The sequence below is a fragment of the Rhinolophus ferrumequinum genome, chromosome X, assembly GCF_004115265.2.
Source record: "Rhinolophus ferrumequinum isolate MPI-CBG mRhiFer1 chromosome X, mRhiFer1_v1.p, whole genome shotgun sequence".
In the NCBI taxonomy this organism is placed as follows: Eukaryota; Metazoa; Chordata; class Mammalia; order Chiroptera; family Rhinolophidae; genus Rhinolophus; species Rhinolophus ferrumequinum.
This window is the reverse complement of record NC_046284.1, coordinates 7334660-7350828: the sequence shown is the minus strand read 5'-3', so window position 1 is coordinate 7350828 and position 16169 is coordinate 7334660. Positions and strand designations below refer to the sequence as shown.

The following is a 16169-nucleotide window of genomic DNA, read 5'->3' as shown; positions in this document are numbered from 1 at the left end:
AGTCCTGGCGGACCCAAGAAATGCTGTCCGGATATGACGCAATAATGTCCGGATGTGACGTCCACTGACTTCCGCCGCTGAAGTCTGAGAGTGGAGAAGATCACGTCTGGGAGGCCAGCTTCAGGGCGGCCGAGGGAAGGCGTCCCATCAGGCAGAGAGTCAAACTATGACCCTGAGGGAGGACTGAGGGCCTCCACACGATCCAGGCTTGCCCTGCTGGTAACACTCAGACTCACAGGGACTGGGTTGGGTGGCTGAGTACTACCCCCCACAACTCACCCGCCCACCACCACCACCCACACTCACATCTTCAGAGAAGTCGGGAACCAAGGACAAGGCCTTAGGGGAGCAACCTCTGGTTGGCAGGGGGCGGGGCCCAGACTTCACCTGAAATAAAGATGGGGACTAGAGGGAGGGCTGAGGTACCCACGGAATCTATCTCATCCCTTGCTGACAGTCCTGGGAATACCTAGGCTTGGTGGCCTGATGTGATGTCCCCAGACTTCACCTGAGAGTCTCAGGGTAGTGAGGGCCTTGGTCTTAGGTGCCTGGCCTTAAGTCAAGACAGGGAGGTTCCCAGGACCTACCAGGGCTCAACGTGAGGACTCCGAGGAAGGACAAAGGAACTCTGGACCCCAGAACAGTCACTCCTGGGAGGCCCAGAGGACGGGATGACCACACGCAGTGTGTCCTGACTTCCGCATCTGGGTCTGAGATACTCTGGGGGCTTGATGTAAGAGCAGAGCATCAGGTTGGCAGAGGGAGGGCACAGGACCTGCCAGAATTAACGTGAGGACCGTGAGGGAGAGCTGAGGACCACAGACCCCAAATCAGAGATGGAGCCTATGCCTCTGCACTCGGTCTCCGGAGGACCCAGAGCAGAATAACAAGATGACATGATTCCTGACTTCTGCCTTGGGGGGTCTTCGGGAGGTAAAGGCCTTGAACTAAAGAGTGTGGCAACAAGCCAGCAGCTGGTTAGGTCCCAGGACCCTGAGGGAGGACTTAGTGGACCCCCACCCCAGACACAGGGGACCCCAGCAGAAATCTGCCCCTGTGGTTTGTCCTGGGAAGCCAGGAAGGATATCAGGAGAAGTAGCCTCCCCATGTCCTCTTGGAGGGTTTCAGCAAGATGGTGGCCTTGTCTTGCAAGGATGTGTCCTCAGGTCAATAGAAGGGATAGTTCCAGGACCTCCCAGGAATAAATACGAATACCTTGAGGTGACTGAGGGGACTCCCACTGCAGACAGAGGAGCCCCTACTGAAATTGGCCCTGCACCTATCATCCCTGAAGTCCCCAGGCAGGGGTAGCCACAGGTGGTACACCTTCATCTCTGCCTTGGGCTCTTAGGTTCTTCTTCTTCTGAAGGGCAACTCCAGGTCAGCAGAGACCTGGTCAGCAGAGAAAGGAGTCCCAGGATTTGCCAGGTCTCAAGACAAGGACCCTTGTGAGGATGTAGGGCATGAAGGTGCCCCCACCCCAAAAGATAAGGGACCTTAGAGTCCAGTTTGCCCTGTTCTCAGGCCTGGGAGGATCTGGTCAGGGATGACTGATGTGGCATGCTCCCACGACTGCCATGTGGTTGGGGAAGGGGGTTCTTGGGGATGCAAGGACCTTGGTCTGAGGGGAAACATGAGGTCAATCGAGGGAAAAGTCCCAGGATCTGCCAGGTGTCAAGGTGAGGACCATTCATGAAGCTAGAATGTACCCCCCACCCCCATCTCAGAAAAGGAAGGACAACGCAGAGTCTGGCTGTCACCTGTTTTCAGCTCTGAAAGAAACAATGGTCGCCCTAAGTGGCATGCTTAGTTCTACCATGGGCGGGACGGTGGGGAGTCCTCAGTGAGGTGAGGTCTTGGTCTAAGGGGGAGAGGTCAGCTATCCCAGGACAGGTGTGAGGAGGAAGGGTACGTCCTGGCAGGACTAAAGATGAATGACCTCCAGGAGGACTGTGGAACCAACTCAGGGTAGATGGCCCGGTCCTCGCTGCCAGGCTTGTGACACTGGCAGAGGTTGGTATGGGTTGCAATATGGTGCCTCCTCACTTTTCTCTTCATGCTCTCAGGGAGGTGAGGACCTTGGTTTGAAAGGACGACATCCGGTCATCTGAGGAAGCACATCTGTTCAACAGAGAGAAGAGAACCAGGTCCTGCCAAGGTGAGGACCCTGAGGGATGAGTAAGTGTACCCTCATCCCCGGAATAAAGAGGGGGCCACACAGAAATCTGGCCTGCGCCTACTGTCAGCCCAGGGTCTGGCTGAGCCCCTCCTCATTTCCAGATTGGTTGGCTCAGCTACCGGAGGGCCTTGGTCTGAGGGTCTGGACCTCTGGTAGGGGTCCCGGCAGGAACCCAGCAGTTTCCCCATCCTAGTACCCCTGGGAGGCCCTGGGCAAGTGTGGCCAGATGTGGGGTCCCCCTCACTTCCTTCTGTTTAGTCACAGAGGTGTATAGTCTTGTTCTGAGAGTTTTGCCTCAGGCCAGCAGAGTGGGGGAACAGGCCCTGACAGGGAAAAGGTGAGGACTCTGAGTAAACAGAGAGGGGACCATCCAACCCAGAACAGAAGAGACCCAACAGTTTCTGACCCCATGACACCCCACTGTCAGCCCCCAAACCTCGGGCTGTGCCACCTGAACCCTGAGATGCTGTCTTAGTGGACAGGCTGCCCAGGAGAGGAGACACTGTGAGGCCTGAGAGCAACTGTAAAGAGACCTGTAAGTCACCTTGGTCAGAGCCGCTGAGGGTGTGTTTCTCAGCTGAGGCCACTCACACTCCCTCCCCCCCAGGTGTGGGTCCCTATCGCCCACCTCCTGCCCACACTCTTGTTGCCTCCTGACAGGAGTCGTCATGCCTGTGAATCAGATGAATGAGCTTGGCAACCTTGGGGAAGACCATCAGGACCCAAGAGAGAAGCAGGACCTGTTGGAGGAGCAGCCGTTCGGGGCTGAGGAGGAGGAATCCCCCTCTCCCTCCTATTTTATCTCTCCCTCCCCCTCTGTCCTGTTCCCTCACAGCCCGATGGCTGCTGGGAGTCTTCCCCATAGCTCTCGGGGGGCCTATCGCTCCGCTTCTGCCATGGAAGCCATTCCATGGAGCCAGTCAGAGGATGAGGGCTCCAGCAGCCAAGATGAGGAGGAGCCGAGCGCCTCGGAGGTCCCGAAAGGGGCCAGTTACTCCCCGAGAAGCACCCAGCGTTTCACCACGAACAGGCTCTTGGCTTACCTGCTCCTGAAGTACCGTGCACAGGAGCCGACCACACAGGAAGAAATGCTGAGCATCATCCGAGAGCATGAGGACCGCTTCCCCGAGCTCCTCAGACAAGCGTCGCTGTGCCTGCAGCTGCTCTTTGGCATTGATGTGAAGGAAGTGGACCCCAGCGACTACTCCTATGTCATGGTCCCCACCCTGGGCCTCACCTATGATGGGATGGGGAGTGATCGGTGCTGCATGCCCAAGACCGGCCTGCTGGTCATGTTCCTGTGTGTTATTGCTGTGGAGGGAGAATGTGCCCCTGAGGAGAGAGTGTGGAAGGCGCTGAATGACATGGGGCTGCATGATGGGGTGGAGAATTCCATCTATGGGGAGCCCAGGGAGCTGATCACCAAGGTGTGGGTGCAGGAACAGTATGTGGAGTATCGGCAGGTGGCCAACAGTGATCCTGCTCGTTATGAGTTCCTGTGGGGTCCCAGGGCCCACGCTGAAACCACCAAGGTAAAAGTCCTTGAGTTTTTGCACAGGCACAGTACCACTGATGCCAGTTCATACCCATCCCTGTCCGAAGAGGCCGAGAACTCTGAGGAAGAGAGGGCCTGAGCCACACTTGCATCCAGGCACATTTCAGGCCCACGTCCAGTAGCTTCTCCTGCTGGGCACGAAGTGAGGCCTATTGTTCACTCTGTGTTTGAGTAGAGAGTCCTCAGTGTTCTAGGTAGTGAGGGCCAGGGCAAGTTGGGGAACATGCGTGTAACGTTTTTGGCTCCTGTGATGACATAGAAATTGATCTATTTTCCTTTAGGGATTTCTCAAATGTTGTTCTTTTTTTAATACAAGTTTTAATAAGGTTCAGCATCTAAGTTTGTGAATAATTTTGACCATACGTGCACTGTGCTAAGCAGTTTGAAAGTAAGAGTTGTGCTATTGTGTAACACAAATTGGGACCCCTTCCATCCCAGTTTGTGATCCCAAACTAGGTCCCATGTCATTGGAGCAGGATTTCCTTGGAAATGTGAAAGAACTTAGCAGTACAATCGAATAGGTCATGAAATAGAGAAATAAAACTAAAAGTTTGTTAACTCTTGCTTCTTACCCCTTCTTGTGTGTCATTCTATGAAACATTATATACATATACCTGGAATTGCTTGGTTCATTCAAGAGAGTCGGAGAGATTTCATCAGAATAAAGAAGACCCCTGTTCAGTGGTTCACTCATCTCACAGACGTGCACTGAGCCTCTGTCCTCTGGAAGGCCCTGTGTTACAGGGAACACTAGGATCAGCAGGACACACCCACACATAGAATGATAGTGTGGGAGCCCCAGTCCTATGAGGAAGGTGGTGAGGGGGTCCCCTCAGTCCTAGAGAACAAGTGAAAGAAGGGGAGAGGCGGTGGGGCTCCAGGGGAGAGCACTCCAGTGTAAAAGGCCCGAGCCAGGGCTGTTTGGGACTTTGGGAAACAAGGTTCCCTGTGTGAGAGATGATTGTGAAGAAGCTGGTGGTGGCAGCGGCCAGAGTGGGCAGATGGTGTGTCTTATACGCGAGAGGAAAACCTGGAAAGGAAAACTTCACTTAGCAGTCATTTGAGGGATAGTGGATGAACCAGAGAGCAATCCCCACCTGGGGCAGATGGGGAAGGGGTCCCACACGCTTGTTCCAGTGCAGGTGAATACAGGGTACAAACTAGATGTTTCACACCCATCACCTGCACGGATTTCTGCAGAAATACAGTCATGCTCCTTTGAAGTGATGCCCGGAAGCCTCTAGACTGACAGTCTTTCCCCTGGCCGTGGAACACCAGCCACAATGCATTAAAGAGGATATTTTAATTACATTATTTTGTGTGTAATTTGTACAACTCTAAGCAAGGGCTAGATGTTGGTGAGGGTGCATGAAGGAAAATGATGCTTTGGATGTAAGAGCAGCAGGGAGAGAGGGAAAAGGTTGGTCTTTGACTCAAATTCTAGGAGCTTTGAGTTGTATCCTGCTGGGAAAGACTCCTCTACATTCAAATTAAATAATAGGTCCTCTAGGAGGGAAATTGTCCTGAGTTTTATTTGTGAAGCAGTATTTTTGGGTAATTTAATATTCTGTATAAATGAGCATTGCGTAATCTCTGAGGTTTGAGAAAGAACCAAACAAAAACCAAATTTTCCACAGTAGAGAGCAGTAGGGCGTGGGAGTGATATAATACTAGACATCACTGCCACTCACCAACGCTGCAATGTACACCAGGTCCTGTGCGAGTCGCTTTACAAACACTCCATACTCTCCTGCAGTCCTACAGGACAGGCCTCATCAGACCCACTTACTTCACAGATGAAGAACCTGACGCTCACAGGCCTGGTAATTTTCTCAAGGTCACGTGACTAGTAAGTGACAGGCCAAGTTCAACTGCAGCCTGTGCCCTGCCCAGGGCCACCTTGCATGAGTCTCAAAGCAATTTTCAGATTACTAGTGCCCTCTCTGGACTTGGAGGTGCCTCAAGAGGCCAAGTCACAAACTGAGGCAAGCTATTGCTGCCGTTGGGCTTAGGGCTGCTTAGCCAGCGGTATGGGATACATGAAGCCAGATGCTACTTGTTTGGATTTTGTGAACCATTGAGCGATTTTAGGAAAGTCTGCAGCATGAGCTAAGATAGGCTGTTTGTACAGAAAAGCCACTGGAAGTGGCTTAGGTGTGCCCAAAATTTGGGTGGGGCCTTGTCTCAGGGGATCACCAGGGTAGGGCAAACTGGGGAAGGAAGGAAAGGAGAATAATCCCTTTGATGAGTAAGAGGAAGTTACTGGAGCTGATTGTGATTTTATTTCAAATACAGAAATTTGACTTAGAAGTGGTCTGAGGGTGCTATGAAAGGGAAACTGAAGATCTCTGACAAACAGAGATAACAGGAAAGTCAGAACTGGACAGTCAGCATAGACCTGGTTCCCTGAAGAGGACACTGCCCCCCAAGTTGTGGAAAACACTACTGTTGAGGCAATAGCATCCTGCAGAGCACGTATCCTTACCTAAGACCCCATTTGCCTCCTTAGTACTATCTACACTGTGGAAAGACTTCAGGCATTAATGGCTGAGTTTTTCCACATCCCCTACCCACATCACTTTCTCCTGAAGGCCTCTTCTCTCCCTTATTCCGACAGCTAGACATGAGTCACCTCTAAATAATCAGAAACACAGGCTGCACATACAAGATAGACTAGTAAGGAGCAGAGGAAAAAGCGATTTTCGGTCCAAGCACCAGACAGAATGATTTAAATGCATATATTCCACTTTGAATATAAAGACACACAACAGCACTGAGGATAGGAGGAAAGGAAAAGATGAAGAAACCAAGGCACCCAGCTAGAAGGTGCATAGCCTCAGACCCATGTGGAATGGTGACTGCCCCAACCCTCTCCCACCCCCATTCTTGTGTGACAACCTTCTCCCATCCCCTTCCAGCTTTACAATCCTCACTGCCCAGGGCGCTCTTCAAGCAAGCCCCAGACGATGAATCTGACACTTTGAGGAATGATGAGGATTGAAGGGAAAGTCTGGTCTTAATTACAGTAGACTATAAAGAACCAGTTGAAATCACTCCCTGAGTAAATCGTAGCCTTGTTTTATAAAACAGGAAAGAAAGGAAGGGAAGAAGGGAGGAAGGCACAAAAGTGAAAGAAGAAGGAAGGAAGGGTAGGAAGGAAAATAATTTTTTAAATCCATGAAGCAAATAATCGAAGAGGCTGCTTTTGAAGGGAGGTGGGTGGTCAGAAAGGAAGGGGAAGCAAAAAGGAGGTATTTGTTCAGCTCTCTCATCCATTTTTTAATCAGTTTGTTCATTTTCTTTTTGTTGAGTTTTAAGAGTTCTTTGTATATTTTGCATAACAGTCCTTTATTAAATGTGTCTTTGCAAAGATTTTTCTCCCAGTCTGTGGCTTGTCTTTTTGTTCTCTTGATAGTGTCTTTTGTAGGGCAGAAATATCTCATTTTAATAAAGTAGAGCTTATCAAAGATTTCTGTCATGGATGGTGCCTTTGATGTGGTATCTAAAGAGTCATCTCCAAATCCAAAGTCATCTAGATTTTCTTTTATGTTATCTTCTAGGAGTTTTATGCTCTTGTTATTTACATTTATATCTATGATCCACTTTGAGTTAATTGTGGTGAAGGGTGTAAGGTCTGTGTCTAGATCTATTTTTGCATGTGTGTGTCCATTTTTCCCATCACCATTTGTTGAAGAGATTGTCTTTTCTTCATTGTATTGCCTTTGCTCCTTTGTCAAAGATCAATTGATTATATTTATGTAGGTCTATTTCTGGGCTCTCTATTCTGTTCCATTTATCTATCTGTTTATTCTTTCATCAATATCATACTGTCTTAATTGCTGTCACTCTATATATTTTGAAATCAGGTAGTGTCAGGTCTCCAGCTTTGTGCTTCTCCTTCAATATGGTGTTGACTATTCTGGATCTTTTTTCTCTCAATATAAACTTTAGAATAAGTTTTTGTCATATTCACATAATGACTTTCTGGGATTTTGATTGGAATTGCATTGACGCTTCCATGGTGGAAAGTTCGCAAACTTAATTGTCTGACCTTAGATCAAGTTGGGAAGAACTTACATCTTGTCAATATTGAGTCTTCCTATCCATGAACATGGAACACCTCTCTATTTTAGTTCTTTGATTTCATTTGTCAGAATTTTGTGGGGTTTTTTTTATAGATTTCTACCTATTTCATTTTTGGTGGTGCTGATGTAAATGGTATTGTTTTTCATTTCTAACTTCATGTTCATTGCTGGTTTATAGGAAAGTGAATGAGTTTTGCAACCTTGCTAAAATTGCTTATAAATTCCAGGATTGTTGTTGAATCTTTCATATTTTCAACATAGATGATCATTCATCTGTGAACAAAGAGTTTTATGTCTTCCTTCCCATTCTGTATATCTTTTACTTCCTTTTCTTGTCTTATTGCATTAGCTGGGAGTTCCAGTACAATGTTGAAAAGCAGTGGTGAGAAGGGACATTATTGCCTGTTCCTGATCTTAGTGGGAAAATTTTGAGATTTTTCACAATTTAGTATGATGCTAATGGTAGGTTTGGGTAGAATTTTGGTCAAGTTGTGGAGATTCCCCTCTCGTTCTACTTTATTAAAAGGTTTTTTTGGTTTTTGTTTTTTTTTTTTTTTATCATGAATGGGTATTGGATTTTGTCAAATGCCTTTTCTGTATCTATTGATATAATTGTGTGATTTTTCTTTAGTCTGTTGGTGTGATGGATTATATTAATTGATTTCTGAATGTTGAACCAGCCTTGTATACCTGGGATAAGTCCCACTTGGTCATCATGTATAATTCTTTTCGTACATTGTTGGATTTGATTTGTCAATGTTTTGTTGAGAATTTTCACATCTATGTTCATGAGAGATATTGGTCTTTGTTTTCTTTTCTTGTAATGTCTTTGTCTATTGGTATTGGTATTAAGGTAATGCTGACCTCGTAGAATAAGTTAGGAAGTATCCCTTTTGATTCTATCATATGAAAGAGATTGTAAAGAATTAGTATAATTTCTTCCTTAAATGTTTGGTGGAATTCACCAGTAAACCCCTCTGGGCCTGCTGCTTTCTGTTTTGGAAGGTTGTTAAATAATTGTAACAAATGTACTATGCGATGGGATGTGAATGGTGGGGGAACTTGTGCATACGTCAGAACTCTCAATACTTCCCACTTAATTTTACTGTGAACCTAAAACTTCTCTAAAAAATAAAGTCAATTTTTAAAAAGCAGTTTTACTCAATACAATATCCACATTTCTCAGTAATTCCAGTGATTAAACATTCTCACCAAATCTTTTATCTTTATTTTTTCAAAAGTTGTTTTTTTTCTGCAGAGAATACAATTTTAAAAAAAAAAGTTTTATTGGGGATATATTTGGCATACAAAAAAACTCCATATGTAAATTTGATCAGTTTTGACACATGTATATATCCAGAAAACCATCACCACAATAAAGATAGTGAATGTAGTCGTATTTATCATCCCCAAAGTTTTCTCATAGCCAGTGTAATTTTTCCCGTCCACCCTTCCCTGCACCCACATTCTCAAGTAACCACTATTTTGCTTTCTGTCACAATAGATTGTTTTGCATTTTAAAAGTTTTATATAATTACTTAGGTGTGGGATACCTATATCGCATGGTAGATGTATGTTTAACGTTTTAAGAAACCGCTAAACTGTTTTCAAAAATGGTTGTATCATTTTACATTCTTACCAGGTGTATAATGAGAGTTCAGGGTTCCACATCCTCACCAACACTTGCTATGGGTAGTCTTTACTATTTTAGACATCCCAATAGTTCTGTACTGGTATCTCATTGTGGTTCTGATTTGCATTTTCCTAATGACTAACAATGTTGAGCTGCTATTCATGTAAATATCTGCCATCTATATGTCTTCTGGAGAGGTGTCTAAATTTTCTGCTCATTTTTTGTTGGATTGCTTTATTCCCTCTGATTGAGTATTGAGCATTCTTTATGTATTCTGGATACAAGAAATTTATCAGATATCTTATTTTAGAATATTTTATCCCAAGAAATTGTTGACTAACCAAAGGCAATAAATATGTTCTTTTATGTTTTTTTTCTAGATTTATACATTTAGTTTTACATATAGGTCTATTATCCATTTTGAGTTACTCTTTTATATAATTTGAGATATGGATTGAAATTTGTTTTTTGCATATGGATATTCAATTGTTCCACACCCAATTGTTGAAAAGACAACTTCTCCCTTCTTCTCTAATCTTTCTTTGTATCTTTATCAAAAATCAGTTGTCTGTATGTGGGTATATGTTTGAGTCTATTTCTGCACTCTCTATTCTGTCCCATTGATATATTTCTATCATTATGCTAATATCACATTGTACTGATTATTTCCACTTTTTAATGAGTCTTAAAATCAAGTAATGTAACCCCTCCATCTTTGTTTTCTTTTTTGTGTTTTTTTTAGCTACATAGGTCCTATCCACTTTCACATGAATGCCGGGATCAAACAGCCATCTATGTAAAAGTTTTCTGGATTTTGGTTGGGATTGCATCAAACCTATCAATGAATTTGGAAATAATTGACATCTTAAGAATACTGAGTGTTCCAACCCTTGAATAAGATATATATTTCTGTATATTTAGGTCTCAATTAATTTATCTCTGCAATGTTTTTTAGTGTTCAGTGTACAGGTCGTCTACATATTTTTTTTACATTTATCTCTAAACATTTCATATTTTCTGAGGCTATTTTAAATTGTACTGTTGTTTATTTCAATTTCCAAATATTTATTTCTGTCATATAAAAATATGATTGATTTTTTATATTGATATTGTATTCTGCAACCTTGCTGAACTCAATGATTAGTTCTAGAAGTATTTTTTTTAGATTAATAGAATTTTCTGCACAAACTGTCCTGTGGTCTTTGAATTAAAACAATCTTACTCTTCTTTTTCATTTGGGAGGTCTTTTTTTCACTTGTTGCACTAGACAAAATTTCAAGTAAATGAACAACTCCCCCCTCCACCCCACACTGTGATATCATTAGTCTTGGCTTTAGTTTCCTACGTGCAAACGTCCAGGATGACATCCATATGGGACTATCTCCCTCCTTCCCCCTACACTGTTAAAACCCAAGCCTGGATACTACACCTATGGAGATGAACACAATCCCCAGATTTGAAACAAGACCAGGATATTCTGAGGAACAAGTTTATTAACTGAAGTCTTTCTTTTTTTCATGTTTCTCACTGCCTCTTTGATCAGGTTTTTATTCAAAATTAGCTGTCCAAAGTGATTTGACCTTCCTGGAATAAACAAATTTCAGTTTATGCCTCAGGCTACTTTTCTTCTGTGGTGGGTTTCTTTTCTGTGGGCTTCTTCTCAGCTGCTGGTTTCTTGGTAGCTGCAGCCTTTTGTCCCACCAAAGGCTTCTTCTGTTTCATAATACTAATAGCCTTCTTTCCTGTCTTTCCTACCGCTTCTATTTGTCTGGAACCCCCTTCTCATCAGATTTGTCTTCTAGCGCTGCTGCTGCTTTATCCACCCGGTGCTTATGGTTCTTGGCCTGATGAAGAATGGTGTTCTGGCGCATGGTCTTTGCATATTTGTTTAGCTTCAATATGATTCTCAGGTTTTTCAGTGGATTCTTCTTCAGGACTCTGCAATGAATCTTCTTGCATGGTGCTCGGGCGGCCCTTTGGATCTCTGGGCTTTTCAAGACTCTGCTCATGTCTGTATGGAGCATCTTGTGCATAGGAAGCTTTTAGTTACTTTTGAGGGAGGCAGCTTTATGCCAAGTGCCATACAAATCATCTAACTTGTGGAAAGTACTTTCAGTCCAAACGCAGACATGGCCCGCATGGCCACCAGGAGCAAGTTGTAAAATGTTCAGTTTGCTTGTTTCACAGAGTAGTTCCAGGGATGTTTCCAAAGGCTCTGATGATGCCATTGTCCTCATTACAGATGATGCAAGCTCTCCTGTGCTGGATACCATGATGGTTTCTCATTTTGCCCTTGCCAGCTCTCATTCGCTGAGAGGCATAGGCCTTTTTGATTCAAATGGGGGACTTCTGCATTGCTGGTGATATTCTATATGTAGACTTGTGTGGTGGTTATATGGGTATTAACCACATAATCACTGCTAAACTGTGTATGAGGTCAGACAATGAAGTTCATGAATTCATCCTAGAAAAAGTGCTACATACCTCATTGCTGAATATCACTATGGTCACCTTTGAAGTACTCCCCTTGGGAAGCTATGCACTGATGCCTGTGCCTAGTCCACCCTTCAAAGCAATTTTGGAACTCTTTTTCTGGAATGGCTGTCAGAGCTGTCATCGTATTACCCTTGATGTCTTGAATGTCATCAAAATGTATTCCTTTCAATATTTCCTTTATCTTTGGGTAAAGAAAGAAGTCATTGAGGGCCAGATCAGGTGAGGAGGGAGGGTGTTCCAATACAGTTATTTGTTTACTGGCTAAAAACTCCCTCACAGACAGTGCCGTGTCAGCTGGTGCACTGTCATGACGCAAGAGCCATGAATTGTTCGTGAAACGTTCAGGTCGTCTAACTTTTTCACGCAGCCCTTTCAGCACTTCCAAATAGTAAACTTGGTTAACTGTTTGTCCAGTTGGTACAAATTCATAATGAATAATCCCTCTGATATCAAAAAAGGTTAGCAACATCATTGCAACAAGTTCACAAACTTAATTGTCAGACCTCATATATGCAGTTTTCTGTATGTATATTTCACATTTATAAAAAATATATTTAAAACAGATATATTTAACAAAGGATTGGTATCCAGAATATCTAAGGAACTTCTATAAACTAACAGGAAAAAGACAACTTATTATAAAAATGGGCAAAATAAACAGGAGTTTCACATAAAAAGAAGCACAAATAGTCCATAGACATTTTAAAACAGCTTTATTGAGATAAAATTTGCATACCTTACAATTCATCCGTTTAAAATGCACAATTCAGTGTTTCCAGTCATGTATTTATTTACTTGTTAGTTATTCATTTTCTCTCTCCCTCCCTCCCTCCCTCTCTCTCTCTCTCTCTCTCTCTCTCTCTCTCACACACACACACACACACACACACACTAGAGTATAAGACCCTTGAGGGCAGGGACTTTGTCTTATTCATTTTCTGTGTCCTGATATCTAGAATGGTGCTTCAGAATAGCTGGCCATCAATTAATATTTTTAACTGAGTGGAGGCGGAGAGAAGTGAATTGATTTGAGGAATTTCTAAGACCTGGAGATAGATGAAGTGTGGGGACTGAAGGAGAGGGATGTGTCATGGATGACTCTGAGATTTCTGGTTTGAGCTGTTCAGTGGTTGGTGATTTCAATGTTCTAGAACATTGGAGGCAGAGCAGGACTGAAGGCTCCAAATGACTGGAGGAGAATGGCATGTTGTAGTGAAAAGAGCACAGAGGTGGAAGGCAACAAAACTGAGTGATAGTCCTGATTTTCCTATGTGATTCTGATCAGGCCACCGCCCATTTCTGGGCCTTCTTTTTGTTTTGTGATGTGGTAGATTTGTGCTATACAGTTTCTTGGTTTTGACATACAGATTTTGGTACATATTTCAGGACATATAGAATTGGATCACAGAGATCTGTTACATTGAGTCCATACCCCTTAATTGGCCTCCAGCTGGTAGTACAAAACTGTCAGTAACATCAAAGCTTCACTCAGGGATCTCTGGGATTTCCAGAGTGTGGTGCACAGGGGCTTGCAAGCAAGTCTCTCACCTACACTCAGCCTGGAACACAAGGTATGTTCTTCCTTTGCCATTCCTGTCCCCACTGTGCACTTTTGTGTCCAGGGAAGCCTAGTGAGGGCATCTCCTCACTACTGCCACCACCTGCCATTCCCTGCCCAGCAGTGATGATGGGTTCATCAAAGGTGCTTATATACAGAGGGTGCCAAAAAAATGTATACACATTTTCAGAAAGAAAAAAACGGTATTAATATATACCAATCACAAATGATGAATACAAGTCACGTGTGACTTCTGCAATGACAAGAGGTGCTCAAAGTGGTTACCATCAGCGTCCAGATACTTCTGATGATGGCGAACTACTGCTTGAGCAACTTTGACTAAAATGTTAACATCTCTTAAAATGTGTAGACATTTTTTGGCACCCCCGGTATTTATAAATTCATATTTATATAAATTATGGTTATAATATGTTATAAATTATATTTACAAATTTACTTAAAACATACTTGTGCAAATTAAATACATTTGTAATTTATTTTATATTCATATATATAAAACAACAAAAACAACAATGGCTATGACAATAACGATCATGATGAAGAAAATGCTTAATCTGAGAAGAACAGAAACAAGGCAAAATAACTGGACAACAATAGCATATGAGATGGGAAAAGGCAGCAATAATTTGAAAGTTATGAAATCTTTGTGCAGTTTGAGAGGAGTGTAGAAATGGTGATGAATTTTAGATGTTGTTTAGTCAATTGTGCATGTTTGACTACCCAAGGATAAACCACTATATATATATATATATATATATATATATATATATATATATATATGTATATATACACATACATACATACATACACACACATATATATACATACATATATATACATTATATATATACATATATAAAACTATATTATGTATGAATATATATAATGTATGTATAATATATAATGTATATGTAATATATATAATGTATAACTTCCAAACCAGTAGAGGGGGAAAGAAGGAACTAAATTAAAAACAAAAAAACAAAAAACTTGACTGATTTAATAGGTAACAGGAAAGGAAAGGAGAAAAAAGAAGCATAGAAACAGAAAGCACAAAATAAGATGGTAGAAATCAATGCAAATATACTAATAATTACAATAAATGGAAACAGAAAGAAGGCAAAGAGCAGTGGGTTCTCCCTGGGCAAAGCTCACACCACTCCCGCCTGCAGGAGGCAGTAGAACAGTCCTCTCCCCACTGTTCTGGGCTCAGCCTGCCGGGGCCCGTGGCTCTGAGAAGGAGGGTAGACTGGGTCATATGGACCCATTGGTAGGGCTACCAGAGCCTCTTTTAGAAATTGAGGGGACAGAAGAGACACAGGTTTGGCCCTAGACTTCTTCCTTTCTTTGAAACCTGGCTCCTTCCTGGTTGTTATTGTTCTTTATCTTCTGTTTTCCTTAACACTGTGCCTGTCACATAGCAGATGTTCAACACATTTTAGTGAAATGAATGACTGTAACCTCATCTCCACTGTCTGTTCCTAAATACTGTGGCTAGTTTGCGGTCCTTCCCTCATTGGGTAACTCTGCAGAATGTGACAATGATGATGGCAGATGGTGTCCCTAGAAATGCATTATTTGCACGGCGATCTGTGCCCGCAGTGCTGGAGGTAGGAAGCAGGGTTTCTGATAGTGGAGCCTGAGAAGACACATAAAGCAAAGGTCCTGGGAAGAGGGCGCCTCTCTCTGCTTAGCAGAGAGAAATGGCAACATTTGTATCTGCCCCTGCTGCCCCTCCACTTTTAGAGCCTGTTCACCTCTGCAGAGAGCCTGACCGCCCCCACTGCCCTAGAACAGCCTGCCTGGGGAGGGCATCCCAAGGAGGAGCCCCTGCCAACGCCGACTGCTTCCCCCCCAGCCCCCCGCCCTCCCAGCTGCCCCTGCTTCCTCGAGCCCACTGGGGGCCCCGTGCCCTCACTAACCAGACTAGTTTGCAACTGATTTCTGGATCAAAGCCCCGACTTCCACATCCAGGAGTCCAAGCCAACATGGGAAGGGGACAGCAGGCCCCAGCCTGTGACCACTGTGCCTCAGCAGGTGCCAGGAATGACCACTTGTGGGGAGAACTGTGCAAGAGCCCCTCACCTGCAGCCTGTATTTTTTGGCTGTCTACACAGTTATCAGATCTTAACTAAAAAATCAATTGGATTGCATTTATCTCCTGCTTAAACCTTCCAGTGGCTCCCTGCTTTCCTCAGAATAAAGTCCAAATCCCTTTCCATGGCCCACATGGTCCTGTACAATGAATATGTTGGCCCCCTACCCAGCCTTACCTCCTACCAGTCTCCCCACTTGATTGTAATCTGAGGCCCAGGGCTCCACCACCCATCAAATGAAGCTCTTACCTGCCATGCTGGGGGCCCCTATGCACATGCCTTCCTGCCTTTGAGCTTCTGTGGCCTGTGAGTGCCACCCTGTGCAAGGGCTCAGTCTTACCAGGCCTCTACCCCTCTGAGGACCCAATCATGGGATTGTAGGGTAATGCCTTCTCTAGCTTCGCTTCCCCAGATGCTTAGCTAAGAAGGCACTAAGACTGTATGGGTCTCAGCCCAGCCTGCAGGACATGAGAAGCTGGGAAGTGAGAAAGCTGGAAGGCCTAAGAACTGAGAGCTGTTGGCAGATGCCTCAGGGCCCTCCAACGA

At 44.1% G+C, this 16169-nt stretch overlaps 1 protein-coding gene across 1 annotated transcript; it reads left to right on the top strand.

The window, feature by feature from the left end:
* The first annotated feature begins 2847 nt into the window (after positions 1–2847).
* On the top strand, positions 2848–3813 carry LOC117025485 (melanoma-associated antigen 10-like). Its single transcript, XM_033111396.1, has one exon. It carries the CDS (start codon positions 2848–2850, stop codon positions 3811–3813), a length of 966 nt encoding a protein of 321 aa, XP_032967287.1.
* Positions 3814–16169: the final 12356 nt, after the last annotated feature.

Coding starts and splice junctions, on each gene's coding strand:
- LOC117025485 (XM_033111396.1), top strand. CDS start 2,848: ATGCCTGTGAATCAGATGAATGAGCTTGGCAACCTTGGGGAAGACCAT.